The sequence below is a fragment of the Salmo salar genome, chromosome ssa15 (genome assembly GCF_905237065.1).
Source record: "Salmo salar chromosome ssa15, Ssal_v3.1, whole genome shotgun sequence".
Lineage (NCBI taxonomy): Eukaryota > Metazoa > Chordata > Actinopteri > Salmoniformes > Salmonidae > Salmo > Salmo salar.
Window position 1 is genome coordinate 103,014,053 of NC_059456.1, and position 19,669 is coordinate 103,033,721.

The following is a 19,669-nucleotide window of genomic DNA, read 5'->3' on the forward strand; positions in this document are numbered from 1 at the left end:
GGGTCCTTGACATGGAAAAGTTTGAAAACCCCTGATCTAGCTCACAGATTTAGAAGAATGATTGGCAGTCTTTTATTCATAGTCCTAGTATCATATGGATTCTCTCTGGTCTATTGTTGGGCAGCACTTCACCTTTGAGACAATAGTCAGTCAGAAGCAGAACTTTCTGAATGTGTGATGAAGTCCATTGTGCCTGTGTGTTTTCAGTGGTGTAGCCAATGTGGTGTGTGTGTGTGTGTGTGTGTGTGTGTGTGTGTGTGTGTGTGTGTGTGTGTGTGTGTGTGTGTGTGTGTGTGTGTGTGTGTGTGTGTGTGTGTGTGTGTGTGTGTGTAGTCAGTCAGAAGCAGAAGTTTCTGAATGTGTGATGGAGTCCATTGAGCCACTGTGTTCAGTGGTATAGCAAACGTTTCCAGATAGAGCTCCATTCTGAATTTCCCACTGACACAGCACAACAGACCCCTGCCCTCTGCCCCATGTTTGTGTCCCAAATGGCACCTTGTTCCCTATATAGGCACTACTTTTGACCAGAGCCCTATGAGTAAAAGACAGTTGGGGCTAATGGAATAGGGTGCCGTTTGGGACGCAGAATCTCATGTCTTTCACCCTCTATGTTACCTGTATGTTCCCAATATAGCACAGGACAGGACATTCGGGAGACGGCTCTTCCCTCCACTAGGGCTGACCTACCTGAGAAACTAGCACAGAGGGTAAGAGATATTCTGATTTCAAATGAGTAATATTAAGGATGTCTAATTCGATGAATATTACAGATTATTACGCAATATGAATGACATATTATACAACGGAAATATAAACGTTAAGCTACACAGCTGATCTAGTACAAACTTAGTTATGGATGAGTATCTATAACCCCAGACAAATACAGGCCCACGAACATGTTTTTATGTTGTCACAATTCAAACATAATTTTGAGCAGCTCTACTGTTTTACTGTGTTTACAGAAATCCTATTCAAAACAGAATGAAGTGGCCAGTTCTTGTGACGTGTTTTGTGGGACTGTGGCACATTGCAATGTCACTGAAAATTTGTGCCTTCAACGTTCAGAGCTTTGGGGAGGCGAAAGCTAACAACAAAAAGGTTATGGGAATTCTGATCAAGGTAGGTGTAAGAGACAAGAACTGTGAAGATAGCTACAACTAAACAACTAAACTAGACAGCTACAACTAAACAACTAAACTAGACAGCTACCACTAAACTAGACAGCTACAACTAAACTAGACAGCTACTACTAAACTAGACAGCTACTACTAAACTAGACAGCTACCACTAAACTAGACAGCTACCACTAAACTAGACAGCTACAACTAAACTAGACAGCTACTACTAAACTAGACAGCTACTACTAAACTAGACAGCTACCACTAAACTAGACAGCTACTACTAAACTAGACAGCTACTACTAAACCAGACAGCTACTACTAAACTAGACAGCTACCACTAAACTAGACAGCTACCACTAAACTAGACAGCTACCACTAAACTAGACAGCTAATACTAAACTAGACAGCTACCACTAAACTAGACAGCTACCACTAAACTAGACAGCTACAACTAAACTAGACAGCTACTACTAAACTAGACAGCTACTACTAAACTAGACAGCTACTACTAAACTAGACAGCTACTACTAAACTAGACAGCTACCACTAAACTAGACAGCTACCACTAAACTAGACAGCTACCACTAAACTAGACAGCTACTACTAAACTAGACAGCTACCACTAAACTAGACAGCTACCACTAAACTAGACAGCTACCACTAAACTAGACAGCTACAACTAAACTAGACAGCTACCACTAAACTAGACAGCTACCACTAAACTAGACAGCTACAACTAAACTAGACAGCTACCACTAAACTAGACAGCTACAACTAAACTAGACAGCTACTACTAAACTAGACAGCTGCAACTAAACTAGACAGCTACTACTAAACTAGACAGCTACAACTAAACTAGACAGCTACTACTAAACTAGACAGCTGCAACTAAACTAGACAGCTACTACTAAACTAGACAGCTACAACTAAACTAGACAGCTACTACTAAACTAGACAGCTACTACTAAACTAGACAGCTACCACTAAACTAGACAGCTACAACTAAACCAGACAGCTACTACTAAACTAGACAGCTACTACTAAACAACTAAACTAGACAGCTACTACTAAACAACTAAACTAGACAGCTACTACTAAACCAGACAGCTACTACTAAACAACTAAACTAGACAGCTACTACTAAACCAGACAGCTACCACTAAACTAGACAGCTACTACTAAACCAGACAGCTACTACTAAACAACTAAACTAGACAGCTACTACTAAACAACTAAACTAGACAGCTACAACTAAACTAGACAGCTACCACTAAACTAGACAGCTACCACTAAACTAGACAGCTACTACAACTAAACTAGACAGCTGCACTAAACAACTAAACTAGACAGCTACTACTAAACTAACTAGACAGCTACAACTAAACAACTAAACTAGACAGCTACTACTAAACAACTAAACCAGACAGCTACTACTAAACTAGACAGCTACTACTAAACTAGACAGCTGCAACTAAACTAGACAGCTACTACTAAACTAGACAGCTACAACTAAACTAGACAGCTACCACTAAACTAGACAGCTACCACTAAACTAGACAGCTACTACTAAACAACTAAACTAGACAGCTACAACTAAACTAGACAGCTACAACTAAACTAGACAGCTGCAACTAAACAACTAAACTAGACAGCTACTACTAAACAACTAAACTAGACAGCTACAACTAAACAACTAAACTAGACAGCTACTACTAAACAACTAAACCAGACAGCTACTACTAAACTAGACAGCTACTACTAAACTAGACAGCTGCAACTAAACTAGACAGCTACTACTAAACTAGACAGCTACAACTAAACTAGACAGCTACTACTAAACTAGACAGCTGCAACTAAACTAGACAGCTACTACTAAACTAGACAGCTACAACTAAACTAGACAGCTACAACTAAACAACTAGACAGCTACTACTAAACTAGACAGCTACTACTAAACTAGACAGCTACTACTAAACAACTAGACAGCTGCAACTAAACAACTAAACTAGACAGCTACTACTAAAAGAGCAAGAGGGAGTGTGGTGATGTAGTGTCCACTGTTATGTGTAAGGCTTGGATGCCACCTGCTGGTATGGTACTATACTGTTAGGTTACAGACCGGATGCCTTTGTTCTAACCGCGGGATATGACAGTTGTTACACGCTGGCTTCATGAAACATCCACAACTAAAGAATCATTGTGGAATCTGAAAATACACTTATCTTAAAAGTATGATGATGTACTTACTACGTGCACATGCTAAAAGAACGGAATGAGGTGGGTAGTAAGTGTAAGTCTCTAAGTGTGTCATTGTAGCAAAGGATTTATAAGCTAAAAATCATATCTCTTAAACCAGTGGTCATCAACCTTTTCTGAGTCAAGATCACTTTCGAAATCAAAAAGCAAGCTGAGATCTACAGCTCAGATTTTTTATTTTTTACATTAACCTGACACAAACAGTTTTGTAAGAATGAGGTTTGGGCAGTAGGACTAATACATTATCACAGCATATTGGCTATATGATTGGCCTGCGAATATTGTTAATCAGACCATAATATATTTAAAAACTCGAGCTTTGATAACAAAATAGATCAGTTGGTTAAGCACTTGTGAGGCACTGTGGAGCATGAAATAAAATAATTCATTTTTTATTTTACTGGACTAATGGTACCTGCATGACCACTAGCGGTTCTGGGGGGGGGGATGTGCCCCAACAATTTTGGACCCCTTGTGGCCCCCCTAAATGTGGAGTATGAAAAAAAAATGGCATAACACATTTTTGCTATCATTCTTTTTTACATCCATTATTAGACAGTGGCAACGCGGAACATGGTATTTTGCCTGCTAATGCCTGCGAAGAAAACGATATGACAACAATAACGTCTAATGTAACTGGCCCCTCTAACAGTACAACTGGCCCCAGCTTGGCCCCCCCAGTTGAAATGGTCTAGAACCGCCACTGCCTGCATCTGGTGGTCAACGAGATCAAATCACGACGTCAGTGATCTTCAGGTCGAAAAGTCGGAGCTCTAGAAAGATGCCCGAGTCTCCGACTTGGAATTCCGAGTTTGATGACCGTTCAAAACGATTTTTCACCGTCCCTGCTCTCTCCTTCCTTTCCTCCGGTGAGACTGATCAGAGAGAGGGGACACCGTCTTCACCCTGATGGCGAAACTCGAGTCGCACCGCATCTGCCTCATGCACAAATTCACATTGTTCCTATGACCAGAGAAAGTGAAATATTTCTTAATATTAAAATCGACACGACGAGCTGCTAATAATAATAAAACGCAGGGCTATCGATATTTGGCTACTCATTCAGCTGCAGCCCGAGCGGAAGTACGGAGAAGCGCGTTTTGTAATAGCGTTGAAGATGAACTCACTCATAAAAACAGCAGCTCTTTGATGTATTCGCTGACAGTCTCTCTGTGGTCATGGTTTGAAAAGTTGTTACATCTTACGTAGACTAGTAGCCTGTTAAACTTGGCTGTGGCCAGGGTCATGGAAGCTCTGTAGCCACGATGATTTGAGCTATCCGATTTGGGCAGCGCAGTAGGTGCACTCGATTTAGTCACAGATTCGCCGGTCCGCCGGGTAGGCGGAGTTTATCTCATGGGAACACTTTTCTACCCGGTGCGCAGGACTTTTGAATCAAGTGCACCTACCCTCAACAGCTCAACACGATTTTTAAAAAGGAGCCCAAGCCTTTATCGTTCGTTGGCTTTTCTACATAAATATTTGGTGTTCGACTAGGAATGCCTTAAAGATCGACCGGTCGATTGGCGACCACTGTGTTTAACGTTTCGTTCATTTTCTAAACAATAGGCCATAATTTATTTTGGCCCAATGGGCCTGGCATTTTCCCACGCTCAAGGAGCTTTCCGTTTTGATTGGGTTATTTTGTCTAAAAACCTTTAGGCCTACCTATAGAAATGTGTAAAAACAACTCTGCATCTCTGCCTAGCCTGACAAGACTGGCCAAAAGGTTGTTTAGCATCCCGTGGCTCTGCAGATGTGGAGAGAAAGTTTTCCGCTGCTGGCCGGTGCTGTGCCGAAAGTCTCCCCCCGCAAGACCCCCCCCTAGTTGAGATTTCTGTTCATGTTAGGCTACGTTTCATTTTATTATCCTTCGCCCCTTCTAATTGTCTTAATTTTGTGGCTAGAGTCAAATACTTTTTGTGGCACCCATCAGAGTCAAATATTTTCTATAGAACAAACTTCTTGTCAGGATAGGCAACCGAAATGAATATTGAATGTATGTGTGTTAAATTATTAAACATAGAGGAGGGAGTAAAATGTAGGCAAGCAATAAACATTTCAGAACAACTACTAGTGGAATAAGACATGGCAGAGATGACGAATTTTGGCAAAGAGATTTATTTATAGACTAATACACTTGAAACAAATAGCCAAACCGAAAACTGCAGACATTACTCGTGCCTCCCCCGCGATCAAACCGACATAAAATAAAAAATAAAAATGAAACGCAGCCTAACGTGATCAGAAATCTCAACTAGCAAGCAAGTCGCAGCAATGAAGAATTGAGTTCGTGCGCGTCCACCCGAAGGGGGGGCAGAATTCTGTCAGGGGGGAGATTTTCAGCACAACACCGGCTCTCCAAGCACCATCGCATGAATCTGAAGCCACAGACTGACTGGTCAAACTCGTGTTTCTAAAAACGAATTCTAAAAACGAATTCAAAGGCACTAATAAGTCATTTCTCGTTTAATATATTTAAGTAAGTCACAGCCTAATAAGTAAGTCACAACCTATATGCGCAATTTATAGACGAAATGTTGTTTAAATGCTGCGCGCTTTATGTCCCTACCAGCCTATTGTGTCGCAATCGCAAATCCTTCACAATGTATTTCTTTGTAGGTTATAGCCTTAAAATAATATAGCCTGAATAATTCATTTGCCTTCCTTCTTAGTCTCCCTGTCTGGCTCCTGACCTATATAGAGTGTTTATATGCTGTTTAATATGACATGTCGCCTATTTGAAACGATGTTCGCTTCTTAAATTCACCTTTTCATGTTTATTCAAAAACTTTTCATTCAAATCCATATGGTTTGGTTTCAATACTTAAAAAACAATTGGTAGGTCCAGGTAGTCACAGAAAATAGATGGGTGTTGGTTAAATGGTGATGTTAATGAATGGAGCGAATTTGCATGTTTTCCCTTTGCGCATGGAGCGTTTATAGTGGAGGCTTGGAGCGGTAGGAAAATACATGCAGCACCATGAGAGTGATTTCCAACTGCTCATCTCGGCTCACGTACTCTGGTCACAACTATTATGTGTTCATTATTATGGTATTTTGATATCCAACAATATAACCAAAAGCTTTTTCCCTCCCCTTCCCAGATTCTTGCTCGCTGTGACCTGTGTTTGATCCAGGAGGTCCGAGACGCAAAAGGTGAAGCAATACCTACACTGGTGAAAGATCTTAACAGGTACATAAATTGAAATTGCTTTGTTGACCTTTTTTTAAATGTGTGTTATGTTTTTAGATATGGATGATGCAGAGAGAGTGAGTCAGGTTAACATGTTTCCTGAAGTAATACATATACATATACAGCGGGGTCAGCCATTACAGAATAAAGCCTTTCCTTTATAACACATATACAGTACGTACAGATTAAGTCTGGTCACGGTTAGGGTTCTAATCGTCACCTGATGTCTGTTTGTCATTCCACCATCAGCTTTGACAAATCACATGCATACTCCTACGTGGAGAGTAAGAGACTGGGGAAGAAAACTTACAAAGAGCAATATGTCTACATTTACAAGTAAGCCATTACATTTTTACACAGGCTTTACATTAAACTTTACATTTTAGATAAAAAAATCTTTAAAACACTAACAGCACTCCTCATTTCAAGTATACTCTCTCTCGTTTGATTGGTTGGTTGGTTAGGTGATTGATTAATTGGCTTGAATCATCTCTAGGAAAGATGTGCTGCAGGTCCGAGAGCATTGCCAGTATCCTGAGATAGAGGGAGGAGAGGGGACGAATAACGACACTGAGGTTTTCTCCAGAGAGCCTTTCATTGTCCGGTTCCATTCACCCACTACCTGTGAGAACCTTCAATACATCGATCACTGGCTTAAGTTAAAATGTGATATCATCTCATATCATGCAATTTGGAGACAGGAACATGCCATGTGTTAAAGGATTTTAGGATAACTTAGACAGATAGCCCTAGCCTGGTCTCACATCTGTTTGTGCTGTCTTGCTAGCCATTGACCATGACGGTTGTCAAGACAGCACAAACCAGTGTTGTTTTCGTGACTACCTAAAGCGAGACCGATTCAAGACCTAGACCGGAGGGGGGGGAGACCGATTCAAGACCTAGACCTGGAGGGGGGGAGACCGATTCATGACCTAGACCGGAGGGGGACGAGACCGATTCAAGACCTAGACTGGAGGGGGGGTGAGACCGATTCAAGACCTAGACCGGAGGGGGGCGAGACCGATTCAAGACCTAGACACCTTGAACAGAAAAATGCGAGTTCAACTCAAGATCATGATTGTAATTTTGTCAAATCGACAACATAATAATACTTCAACAAATCCAAGATTTCCATGTTCATATTTCAGAAGAACATGTGGATCCTTTAGATATACAGAATGGTGAAATAATTAGTTCTTAACTGATTTACCTAGTTAAATATAAAAAAAAATATATCGGTCCTATGTGTTTTACAAAAAGTGCAATCCTATATGGAGTGCGCTGGTATAATGGGCGCTGGCCTTACAACATCAGGAGCCCGTTACAAACATCCTTGGACGTGTCACTGTTGTCGCTTTTGTGTGATAGTGTGAGAGTGATGGTGTCAGGCTACCACAAGGGTTGGGTAAACAGTCTGGTTGTGGTTGTTGCTATGGGTATTTTATTAGGATCCCCATTAGCTGTTGCAATAAAAGCCACAGCTTCCTGGGGTCCACACAGGACATGAAACGTGACATAATACAGAACGTTAATAGACAACAGCAGCTTAAGGACAGAAGTACATCAGTTTAAAAACACAAACCAAAACATACAAACTATCTAGGTCAAATACGGGAGAGGCGTTGTGCCATGAGGTGTTGCTTTATCAGTTTAAAAAAAAAAAAAAAAGGTTTGCTGTTCATTTGAGCAATATGAGATGGAATGGGAGTTCCATGCAATAATGGCTCTATATAATATTGTATCATGACACAAGGCGAGATCCAGATGCACATGGTTGGAGTCTTACAATGTTTATTAATCCAAAGGGAGTAGGCAAGAGAATGGCCGTGGACAGGCAAAAAGGTCAAAACCAGATCAGAGTCCAGGAGGTACAGAGTGGCAGACAGGCTCGTGGTCAAGGCAGGCAGAATGGTCAGGCAGGCGGGTGCAGAGTCCAGAAACAGGCAAGGGTTAAAATCGGGAGGACTTGAAAAAGGAGAACGCAAAAAGAAGGAGAACAGGAAACCGCTGGTTGACTTGGAAACATACAAGACAAACTGGCAGAGAGAAACAGGAAACACAGGGATAAATACACTGGGGAAAAATCAGCGACACCTGGAGGGGGTGGAGACAATCACAAGGACAGGTGAAACAGATCAGGTCGTGACAATATTGTAGCTTTCTTTAATTTATTCTGGATTTATGGACTGTGTTGTTGGACTATGGGGGCTATGTTGTTGGTAGCATTATCCATGTGTGTGTTATCTCTGTTTGAGTGGCAGCTCGAAGCTCGGCTCAGCCTCAGGCCGGTTTGACTCAGTTGGGTGCATTCAGTTATTTTTATGATTTTTTAATTTGGTACAACGTGTTGGAAGGTCCAATAGCCACCGTTCGCCACTGCCCAAACATGTCTATATATAAAGACTGTTACAATTCGCCGGGGGGGAGTGCGCAACTTTCAAACAATTCCCCCCACTCTTCACTACCAGCCAGATGATGTGAGCTGAGCGGGGCTGGAACAGAGCGAGGAGCAGAGAGTGCCCAATTTGACTGGAGCGTGGAGCGAGATTCACAAAGGCTAGACATAGGCTTTCACGCCCGCTCCAATTTCGCTTACTTCAGGAGCTCAGGGAATACCCGCCCCAGCATGCAATTGTAGTCTACTTGTGTGCTGCTAATAGCCACTTGCTTTAGCTACTGTCATGCAGTTCGCTAAATATTTTCATAAAGAAACTGATAAAACACACAGGTGCAAAATCAAGGTGACTTACAAAGAATGAGGTCCAAGAGCAAGAGAGGGAGTGTGGTGATGTAGTGTCCACTGTTATGTGTAAGGCTTGGATGCCACCTGCTGGTATGGTACTATACTGTTAAGTTACAGACCGGATGCCTTTGTTCTAACCGCGGGATATGACAGTTGTTACACGCTGGCTTCATGAAACATCCACAACTAAAGAATCATTGTGGAATCTGAAAATACACTTATCTTAAAAGTAGGATGGTGTACATGCTGGAATAAAGGAATGAGTTGCGTAGATAACGACGTGTGTTATTGTAGAGAAGTATTTATAAGCTAAAAAATCAGATCTCGTAAACTTTTCGTTCATTTTCGTTCTATTATCTATACAGTAGGCCATAGTTGATTTTGAACCAATAGGCCTGGCATATTCCCACGTTCAAGGAGCTTTCCATTTGATCTGTCCAGCCTGGCAAGAGTGGCCAAAGGGGTGTTTAGCATCTCCAGTGTATCTGCAAGTGTGTAGAGGAAATTCTCCGCTGCTGGGAGGTGTTGTGCCGAAAATCTCCCCCTGCCAGAATTCACCCTTCTGATTTCCTTAATTTTGTGGCTAGAGTCCAATACTTTCTGTGACACACATCAGAGTCATAATTTCTATAGAACAAACTTCGTCATGATAGGCAACCGAAATTAATCATTAATGTACGTGTGTTATATTAAACATAGAGGAGGGAGTAAAATGTAGGCAAGCAATAAACATTTCAGAACAACTATGGCTGAATTATTATCCTTACACTTAAAAAAAAAATACTAGTCAAATAAGACATGGGAGAGATGACGAATTTTTGTCAAAGAGATTTATTTATAGACTAATACATATCAGTAGCGGATTTAGGTACGGGCGACATGAGCAGCAGCCCAGCGCTGCATCTTGCCGGGGGCGGAACGGGGCGCTCCCGGGTGTTGGCGGGCGCTGAAAAAAATACACTTGAAACAAATAGCCAAACCGAAAACTGCACACAGAAATGCTTTCTGCTACTAAGATCAGTGAAATGTAGGCTATACTGAGAACCGAGTGAAGAGCATAAATCTCAACTATCAAGCAAGTCGCAGCAATGAAGAACGCGAAAGGGGGGGATTCTGTCAGTGGGGAGATTTTCAGCACAACACCTGTTCCCCTTGCACCATCGCATGAGCCTGAAGTCACAGACTGGCCTAACTCGTGTTTCTAAAAATGAATTCAAGATGAAGGAAAAAAGGAAACCGCACACTGCTCTTGATAGTATCACTGATCTTTAATAAGCTTTAAGTATCGGCCTTCGTCAGAGCTTTTGTGAGTTTAAAAAAAAAAGAGCACCCTTATCTAGACCTAGCCCCACCCACATCCGTTCCACGCATCGAAGGGGGTTGGAGGCGAAGGAAAAACAAATAAGTGATACCAAATATAACAATATGCATTTTATAAATATTCAAATAAAGTGTGTAAAACCACAATGAGGACATAAACCTACCGAGCAAGTTTTCATTAATCATTGTGTACATCGTACAAAAAGCATCAGAGTAATCATAAATAGGGGCATAATTCATGTTCAAATTTACAACATAACATACATAGGTATTTCATCATTAAGTCCTTTAGGAAATAGTGTCTGGAGGGTGAAAATCCCCAAACATTCTCTTTTACTCAGAGTATTATTAATATCACCTCCCCTGTCTGATATCTTAACTTTATACCACATCATCTAAAGGTAGAAATGTCATGCTTTAGGTCATTAAAATGTACTGCGACTGGATAATCCCTGTCGTTTCTCCTGATTTGAACTTTTATGTTCATTGATTCTCTATTTGAGAGAACGAGAGGTTTTACCTACATAGCAGAGCCCACATGGACATTTAATCATGTAAATAACATGGGTGGTGGAACACGTAATAATGTCATTTATTTGGAACCGTTTTCCTGTTATGTGGGTGGCAGACATATTCACACTTCATCATATTGTTGCACTGTGCGCATCCTCTGCATTTATAGCCACCATTTGGAACAGGGTGATAAAAATAGCCTGATACTATCAAGAGCAGTGTGCGGTTTCCTTTTTTCCTTCATCTTGTTCTACTGTTGCCATGCACCTGCAAAATAAGATTGCTCAGATGTGCGAGTGCCTTTTGAAATTTAAAAATGAATTCAAAGGCACTTTTGGTTTAATTTGTAGGCTTTTTAATTCAAAGTAAGTCACAGCCTATATGCGCAATGTATAGCCTATAATTATTTAATACAACGAAATGTTGTTAAAATGCTGCGCGCTTTATGTCCCTACCAGCCAATTATGTCGCACTCGCAAATACTTCACGATGCCTTTCTTTGTAGGCTATAGCCTTGAACTAATTGAAGTAATATAGCCTAAATAATTCATTTCCGTTCCTTCTTAGGCTCCCTGTCTGGCCCCTGACCTATCTAGAGTGTTTATTTAATTTATCCTTTAATTAACTAGGCAAGCCAGATAAGAAAACATTCGTATTTACAATGACGGCCTACCAGAAGGTAATTGGCATCCTGCGGGGACGGGGCTGGGATTAAAAATTAAAAAATCGAATAAAAATATAGCACAAAACACACATCACGACAAGAGAGACACCACAACACTACATAAAGAGAGACCTGCCTGGCAGCAACATATGACAACACAGCATGTTAGCAACACAACATGACAACAACATGGTAACAGCACAAAACATGGTACAGACAACAGCACAAAGGGCAAGAAGGTAGAGACAACAATACATCACACGAAGCAGCCACAACTGTCAGTAAGAGTGTCCATGATTGAGTCTTTGAATGAAGAGAGATAAAACTGTCCAGTTTGAGTGTTTGTTGCAGCTCGTTCCAGTCGCTAGCTGCAGTGAACTGGAAAGAGGAGAGACCCAGGGATGTGTGTGCTTTGAGGACCTTTAACAGAATGTGACTGGCAGAACAGGTGTTTATATGCTGTTTAACATGACATGTAGCCTATTTGAAATGGTGTTCGCTTCTTACATTCACCTTTTCATGTGTATTCAAATCATTTTCATTCAAATCCATATGATTTAGTTTCAATACTTAAAAACCAATCGGTAGGTCCAGGAAGTCACAAAAAAAGATCGGTGTTGGTTATATGGTGATTTGAATGAATGGAGCGAAATTGTAACGGGATTTTTTTTTAGTATAGAGAAGTTTTTAACAGAGCAGTAGTAAAGGACATGGAGCGCTGGAGCGATGCGCGTGAGTGATGAGCTGGATTTTCAACGAGAGAGACAAAGTGTTGAGGATATTTATTTTAAAGAACTGATTCTAGGTCTGAAAGATTATTTTAAAAAGCGGCCAATTATTGCAGGCCCGATAACATTGCTGGGCCGCTGCTGTGAAATATTCATCAAGCTACTGGCATTACACACCTAAGCGTTGTTGGCATAACTTTTATAAATAACACCTTTTGGAAACAGAAGATGTTCTACCGTGGGTTAACTGCCTTGTTCAGGGGCAGAACGACAGATTTTTACTTTGTCAGCTCAGGGATTCAATCCAGCAACCTTTCGGTTACTGGCCCAACGCTCTAACCACTAGGCTACCTGCCGCACCAAATTAACATATACATTAACATATGTAGCCTAATAAACAAGGCTCATGAATTCAATAACTTGCTAGTAACATATGACATTCATATACTGACTAACTATCTCTTAAACTTAGATAATACAGTACCTTTGATGATACAGTGGTAGCAAAACATGATTTCAACATCTTCAGAAGAGACAGGAATGCCAATGGTGGAGGTGTTGCCGTTTATGTTCAGAGTCATATTCCTGTCAAGCTTAGAGAGGATCTCATGTCAAATGCTGTTGAAGTAATATGGTAACAGGTTCACCTGCCTCACCTAAAGCCCATTTTTGTAAGAGGCTGCTATAGACCACCAAGTGCTAACAGTCAGTATCTGGATAATAAACTCAGCAAAAAAAGAAACGTCCTCTCACTGTCAACTGCATTTATTTTCAGCAAACTTAACATGTGTAAATATTTGTATGAACAAAACAAGATTCAACAACTGAGACATAAACTGAATAAGTTCCACAGACATGTGACTAACAGAAATTGAATAATGTGTCCCTGAACAAAGGTGTCGAAATCAAAAATAACAGTCAGTATCTTGTGTGGCCACCAGCTGCATTAAGTACTGCAGTGCATCTCCTCCTCATGGACTGCCCCAAATTTGCCAGTTCTTGCTATGAGATGTTACCCCACTCTTCCACCAAGGCACCTGCAAGTTCCCGGACATTTCTGTGGAGAATGGCCCTAGTCCTCACCCTCCGATCCAACAGGTCCCAGATGTGCTCAATGGGATTGAGATCCGGGCTCTTCGCTGGCCATGGCAGAACACTGACATTCCTGTCTTGCAGGAAATCACGCACAGAACGAGCAGTATGGCTGGTGGCATTGTCATGCTGGAGGGTCATGTCAGGATGAGCCTGCAGGAAGGGTACCACATGAGAGAGGAGGATGTCTTCCCTGTAACGCACAGCATTGAGATTGCCTGCAATGACAACAAGCTCAGTCCGATGATGCTGTGACACACCGCCCCAGACCATGACGGACCCTCCAAATCAATCCCGCTCCAGAGTACAGGCCTTGGTGTAACGCTCACTCCTTCAACAATAAACGCAAATCCGACCATCACCCCTGGTGAGACAAAACCGCGACTCGTCAGTGAAGAGCACTTTTTGCCAGTCCTGTCTGGTCCAGCGACGGTGGGTTTGTGCCCATAGGCGACGTTGTTGCCAGTGATGCCTGGTGAGGACCTGCCTTACAACAGGCCTACAAGCCCTCAGTCCAGCCTCTCTCAGGCTATTGTGGACAGTCTGAGCACTGATGGAGGGATTGTGCGTTCCTGGTGTAACTCGGGCAGTTGTTGTTGCCATCCTGTACCTGTCCCGCAGGTGTGATGTTCGGATGTAATGATCCTGTGCAGGTGTTGTTACACGTGGGCTGCCACTGCGAGGACGATCAGCTGTCCATCCTGTCTCCTTGTAGCGCCGTCTTAGGCGTCTCACAGTACGGACATTGCAATTTATTGCCCTGGCCACATCTGCAGTCCTCATGCCTCCTTGCAGCATGCCTAAGGCACATTCACGCAGATGAGCAGGGACCCTGGGCATCTTTATTTTGGTGTTTTTCAGAGTCCATAGAAAGGCCTCTTTAGTGTCCTACGTTTTCATAACTGTGACCTTAATTGCCTACCGTCTGTAAGCTGTCAGTGTCTTAACAACCCTTCCACAGGTGCATGTTCATTCATTGTTTATGGTTCATTGAACAAGCATGGGAAACAGTGTTTAAACCCTTTACAATGAAGATCTGTGAAATCATTTGGATTTTTACAAATTATCTTTGAAAGACAGGGTCCTGAAAAAGGGCCGTTTCTTTTTTTGCTGAGTTTATGTGTGAAACGCTTGATAATTTATGTGACATCAACAGAGAGGTATATTTTCTGGGTGACCTAAATATTGACTGGCTTTCATCAAGCTGCCCACTCAGGAATAAGATTCAAACTGTAACCAGTGCCTGTAACCTAGTTCAGGTTATCAGTCAACCTACCAGGATATATTCAAACAGCACAGGAATGAAATCATCAACATGTGATGATCACATCTTTACTAATGATGCAGAAATGTGCTCGAAAGCAGTATCCAGATCCATGGGATGTAGTGATCACAATACAGTAGCCATATCTAGGAAAACCATCGTTCCAAAGGCTGGGCCTAATGTAGTGTGTAAGAGGTCATACAATACGTTTTGTAGTGATTCCTATGTTGAAGATCTGTGGTGTGTAATGAGGAGCAACCAGACGCTGAACTTGACATATTTATGAAATTGCTAATAAACATTCACCAATTAAGAAATACTGTAAAAACGGTTAAATAGCTGAGGATTGATGAGAAATTGAAAAATTGTATGGTTGAGAGGGATGAGGCAAAAGGAATGGCAAATAAGTCTGGCTGCACAGCCGTTTGGCAAACGTACTGTAAATTGAGAAAATCATGTGACTAAACCCAACAAAAAGAAGAATAAAACTGTACTATGAAACAAAGATAAATGATATAAAGAATGATGGTAAAAAGCTTTGGAGCAGCTTAAATGAAACTTGGGGCAAAAAGGCAAACTCAGCTCCATCATTCATTGAATCAGATGGCTCATTTGTCACAAAACCCATCGATATTGCCAACTACTTTAATGATTTTTTTCATTGGCAAGATTAGCAAACTTAGACATGGCATCACAATCACATCACATGACATGACAGCCACAAATTCTGAACCTTCATATCTAAGCATTACTCACCAAATTATGAACAAAAAAAATTATAATTGCAATTCGTGAAGTGGTGAAAAAATTGTTGTCTATCAACAATGACAAGCCACCTGGGTCTGACAACTTGGATGGAAAATTACTGAGGATGATACCGGACGATATTGCCACTCCTATTTGCCATATCTTCAATCTAAGCCTACTAGAAAGTGTGTGCCCTCAGGCCTGGAGGGAAGTAAAAGTCATTCTACTACCCAAGAATAGATAAGCACCTTTGACTGGCTCAAACAGCCGACCAATCTAACGCGAGTCAGGATAAGACCCAGATGCAGACACAGGAAGCAGACAGTTTGAATCTCAGATGTTTATTACAAAACAGGGGGCAGGCAAACGGCAGGTCAAGGGTCAGTAATCCAAGGCAGCGTCAATATGGGACAGAACAGTCGGCAGGCTCAGGGCAGAACAGGGAGGACTAGAAAACAGAAACTAGAGATACTGGAAAATGTGAAAACACGCTGGTAAGACTTGACAAGACGAACTGGCAACAGACCAACAGAAAATGCAGGTATAAGTACACAGGGGATAATGGGGGAAGATTCGGAGACACCTGGTGGTGGGTGGAGACAAGCACAAGACAGGTGAAACAGATCAGGGTGTGACACAATCAGCCTGTTACCGACCCTTAGTAAACTTTTTTGGGAAAAATTGTGTTTGACAAGATATTTCACAGTAAACAAATTAACAACAGATTTTCAGCACACTTATAGGGAAGGACATTCGACATGTACGGCACTTACACAAATGACTGATGATTGGTTGAGAGAAATTTACAATAAAAATATTGAGGGAGCTGTTTTGTTAGACTTCAGTGCAGCTTTTGACATTATTGATTATAATCTGCAGTTGGAAAAACTGATGTGTTATGGCTTTACATCCCCTGCTATATTGTGGATAAAGAGTTACCTGTCTAACAGAACACAGAGGGTGTTCTTTAATGGAAGCCTCGCCAACATAATCCAAGTAGAGTCAGGTATTCCCCAGGGCAGCTGTTTAGGCCCCTTACTTTTTTCAATCTTTACTAATGACATGCCACTGGCTCTGAGTAAGGCCTGTGTGTCTTTGTATGCTGATGACTCAACACTATACACGTCAGCTACTACAGCAAGTGAAATCACTGCAACACTTAACAAAGTGCTGCCGTCAGTTTCAGAATGTCTGGCAAGAAATAAGTTAGTCCTCAATATTTCAAAAACTTAAAGCATTGTATTTGGGACAAATGATTCACTAAACCCTAAACCTCAACTAAATCTTGTAATGAATCATGTGGAAATTGAGGCAGTTGAGGATATTAAACTGATTGGAGTAACCTTGGATTGGAAACTGTCATGGTCAAAACCTATTGATGCAACAGTAGCCAAGATGGGGAGAGGTATTTCTATAATAAAGCTCTGTTTTGTCACACCTGGACTACTGTTCAGTCGTGTGGTCAAGTGCCACAAAGAGGGACTTAGGAAAATTGTAATTGGCCCTGAACATGGCAGCACGGCTGGCCCTTAAAATGTACACAGAGAGCTAACATTAATAACATGCATGTCAATCTCTTCTGGCTCAAAGTAGAGGAGGGATTGACTTCATCACTACTTGTATTTGTTAGAGGTATTGACATGTTGAATGCACCGAGCTGTCTGTTTAGACTACTAGCACACAGCTCAGACACCCCACAAGACATGCCACCAAAGGTCTCTTCCAAGTCCAGAACAGACTATGGGAGGCACACAGTACTACATAGAGCCATGACTACATGGAACTCTATTCCACATCAAATAACTTATGCAAGCAGTAAAATTAGATTTGAAAGAAAACGGATAAAAAATACACCCTATGGAACAGCAGCGACTGTGAAGAGACACACACACATGATAACATACACACTATACACACATGTACACATGGATTTTGTGTTGTAGATATGTGGTAGTAGAGTAGTGGCCTGAGGCCACACACTTAATGTGTTGCAAAATTCTGTTGTGAAATGTAATGTAATGGGGATCCATAATAAATACAAATACAAATATTCCGCTTGTCTCGGGAGGAAATGACAAGTCCTCACTGTCTGAGACCGAGTCCAGACTGAGTAGAAATGTATCCGACACCGAGACAAGATCATGACACTCAACATGTGGTCTCGAGACCAGACTCGACAACACTGTCAGAAATAGATCTGGGACAAGGCTAAGATAGTCTTATCAAACTTCCAAAATTACAAAATGATATGAGAGGAATTTCTTTTAAATCTCTCCTTCTGCAGTGGTGAAGGATTTTGTCTTGGTGGGCCAACACACCTGTCCCAAAACGGCAATGAAAGAGATTGATGAACTCTACACTGTTTTCAATGGGATCTGCAAGAAGTGGAAGACTGAGGTTAGCTAGTTTAAATCATTGATATCAGATAACATTATTAGAAGCTCCTCAGATTTCTAGAATCTTATTCCTTCCTATTCTCCTGATAATAACTAACTATTCCATTGAGGTCAATGTACTGTAACTTCCTGTTTTGTGTTTATTTGTTTGATACTGTTCGTTTGTCTTCCTCTAGAATGTGGTGATCTTAGGGGACCTGAACGCAGCCTGCAGCTACATCACCATCAAGGGCTTTAGAGCTGTGCGTTTGAGAAGCGACCCCAAGTTCCGCTGGCTGATTGGAGATGAACAGGATACAACCGTCCGGCAGAAGACACACTGCGCTTACGACAGGTCAGTGACCCCTGACAATAGAATCATTGTACAAGACTTGGATGTGTGCTGGTACATGTGTTCTGTATGTTTATCTGTGGGTGAAGCTTCTTCTTCTTCTTACTGTAATCATGATATGCCTCCTCTCTCTATACGTCATACTCCAGGATAGTTATCCATGGCAGAGAGATGATCTCTGGGATAGTTCCAGATTCAGCTAAACCCTTCAACTTTAAAGAGGAGTTCCACCTTACTGAAGACGAGGTAACTTAACTTCTCAGACATTTGAAATCAGTTGATATGTATGATATACGTTTAAATTAACCTGTATTCTTTTGATTGACTGATTGATTATTTGTTTGTTTACATTTAGGCCTTGGAAGTCAGCGACCACTTCCCAGTAGAAGTTGACCTGAAGCCCATCCATCGCTATCTCTTGCGCCATGAACTTTAGACCCCACTGCACCATCAACATTACCAACAACCATTGCAATCATGTTTTTACTCCCAATTATTTCAGTTGTATTTATTTATTTCAATTTATTTTAGGTACTTAAATTAAATTATGTAGGAGTTTAGAAAAAAATGATAGTGATTGTTGTTGGAATTTATAGTGTACTAAACTGTATATACTATTAAGGAAATAAACATACTGTATCTTTGTCTACACAGAGACTAATAAACTTAATTTATTGGATATCTAAATATTGTGATGTAGAATGAATTCTACTTTGGATTAATCCCTAACTCAGACTAACATAAGGAAATCAGTTGATTTAAATAAATTCATTAGGCCCTTATCTATGGATTTCACATGACTGTGCAGGGGCGCAGCCATGGGTGGGCCTGGGAGGGCATAGGCCCACCCACTTTGGAGCCAGGCCCACCCACTGGGGAGCCAGGCCTAGCCAATCAAAATGAGTTTTTCCCCACAAAAGGGCTTTATTATAGACAGAAATACTCAGTTTCATCAGCTGTCCGGGTGGCTGGTCTCAGAAGATCCCGCAGGTGAAGAAGCCGGATGTGGAGGTCCTGGGCAGCTTTATGGTAGAGAAATTAACATTCAATTCTCAGTGAACCGTTCTGGTGGACATTCCTACAGTCAGCATGGCAATTGCACGCTTCTTCAAAACTTGAGACATCTTTGACATTGTGTTGTGACAAAACTGCACATTTTTAGTGGCCTTTTATTGCCCCCAACACAAGGTGCACCTGTGTAATGATCATGCTGTTCAGCTTCTTGATATGGCTCACCTGTCAGGTGTATAGATTATCTTGGTAAAGGAGAAATGCTCACTAACAGTGATGTAAACAAA

General features: G+C 41.4%; 1 protein-coding gene across 2 annotated transcripts; it reads left to right on the top strand.

The window, feature by feature from the left end:
• Window positions 1–548: 548 nt before the first annotated feature.
• Window positions 549–19,009, top strand: dnase1l1l (deoxyribonuclease I-like 1-like). 2 transcript variants are annotated; one of them, XM_014147468.2, is made up of 9 exons: window positions 549–707; window positions 963–1,119; window positions 6,485–6,573; window positions 6,823–6,909; window positions 7,070–7,197; window positions 17,929–18,041; window positions 18,217–18,374; window positions 18,521–18,617; window positions 18,727–19,009. In XM_014147468.2, the coding sequence occupies exons 2-9, from the start codon at window positions 982–984 to the stop codon at window positions 18,805–18,807; spliced, it is 891 nt and encodes a 296-aa protein (XP_014002943.1). In that variant the 5' UTR covers window positions 549–707; window positions 963–981; the 3' UTR covers window positions 18,808–19,009. The 2 variants fall into 2 exon arrangements, with proteins under 2 accessions (XP_014002943.1, XP_014002944.1); XM_014147469.2 differs by lacking the exon at window positions 963–1,119 and having other exon boundaries at window positions 551–707.
• The last annotated feature ends 660 nt before the right edge of the window (window positions 19,010–19,669 follow it).

Bases quoted from the DNA above. Each gene is read 5' to 3' on its own strand.
- dnase1l1l (XM_014147468.2), top strand. From the start codon at position 982: ATGAAGTGGCCAGTTCTTGTGACGTGTTTTGTGGGACTGTGGCACATT. The intron at 7,198-17,928 runs GTGAGAACCTTC...CTCCTTCTGCAG, and splicing joins GTTCCATTCACCCACTACCT to TGGTGAAGGATTTTGTCTTG. The intron at 18,042-18,216 runs GTTAGCTAGTTT...GTCTTCCTCTAG, and splicing joins GCAAGAAGTGGAAGACTGAG to AATGTGGTGATCTTAGGGGA.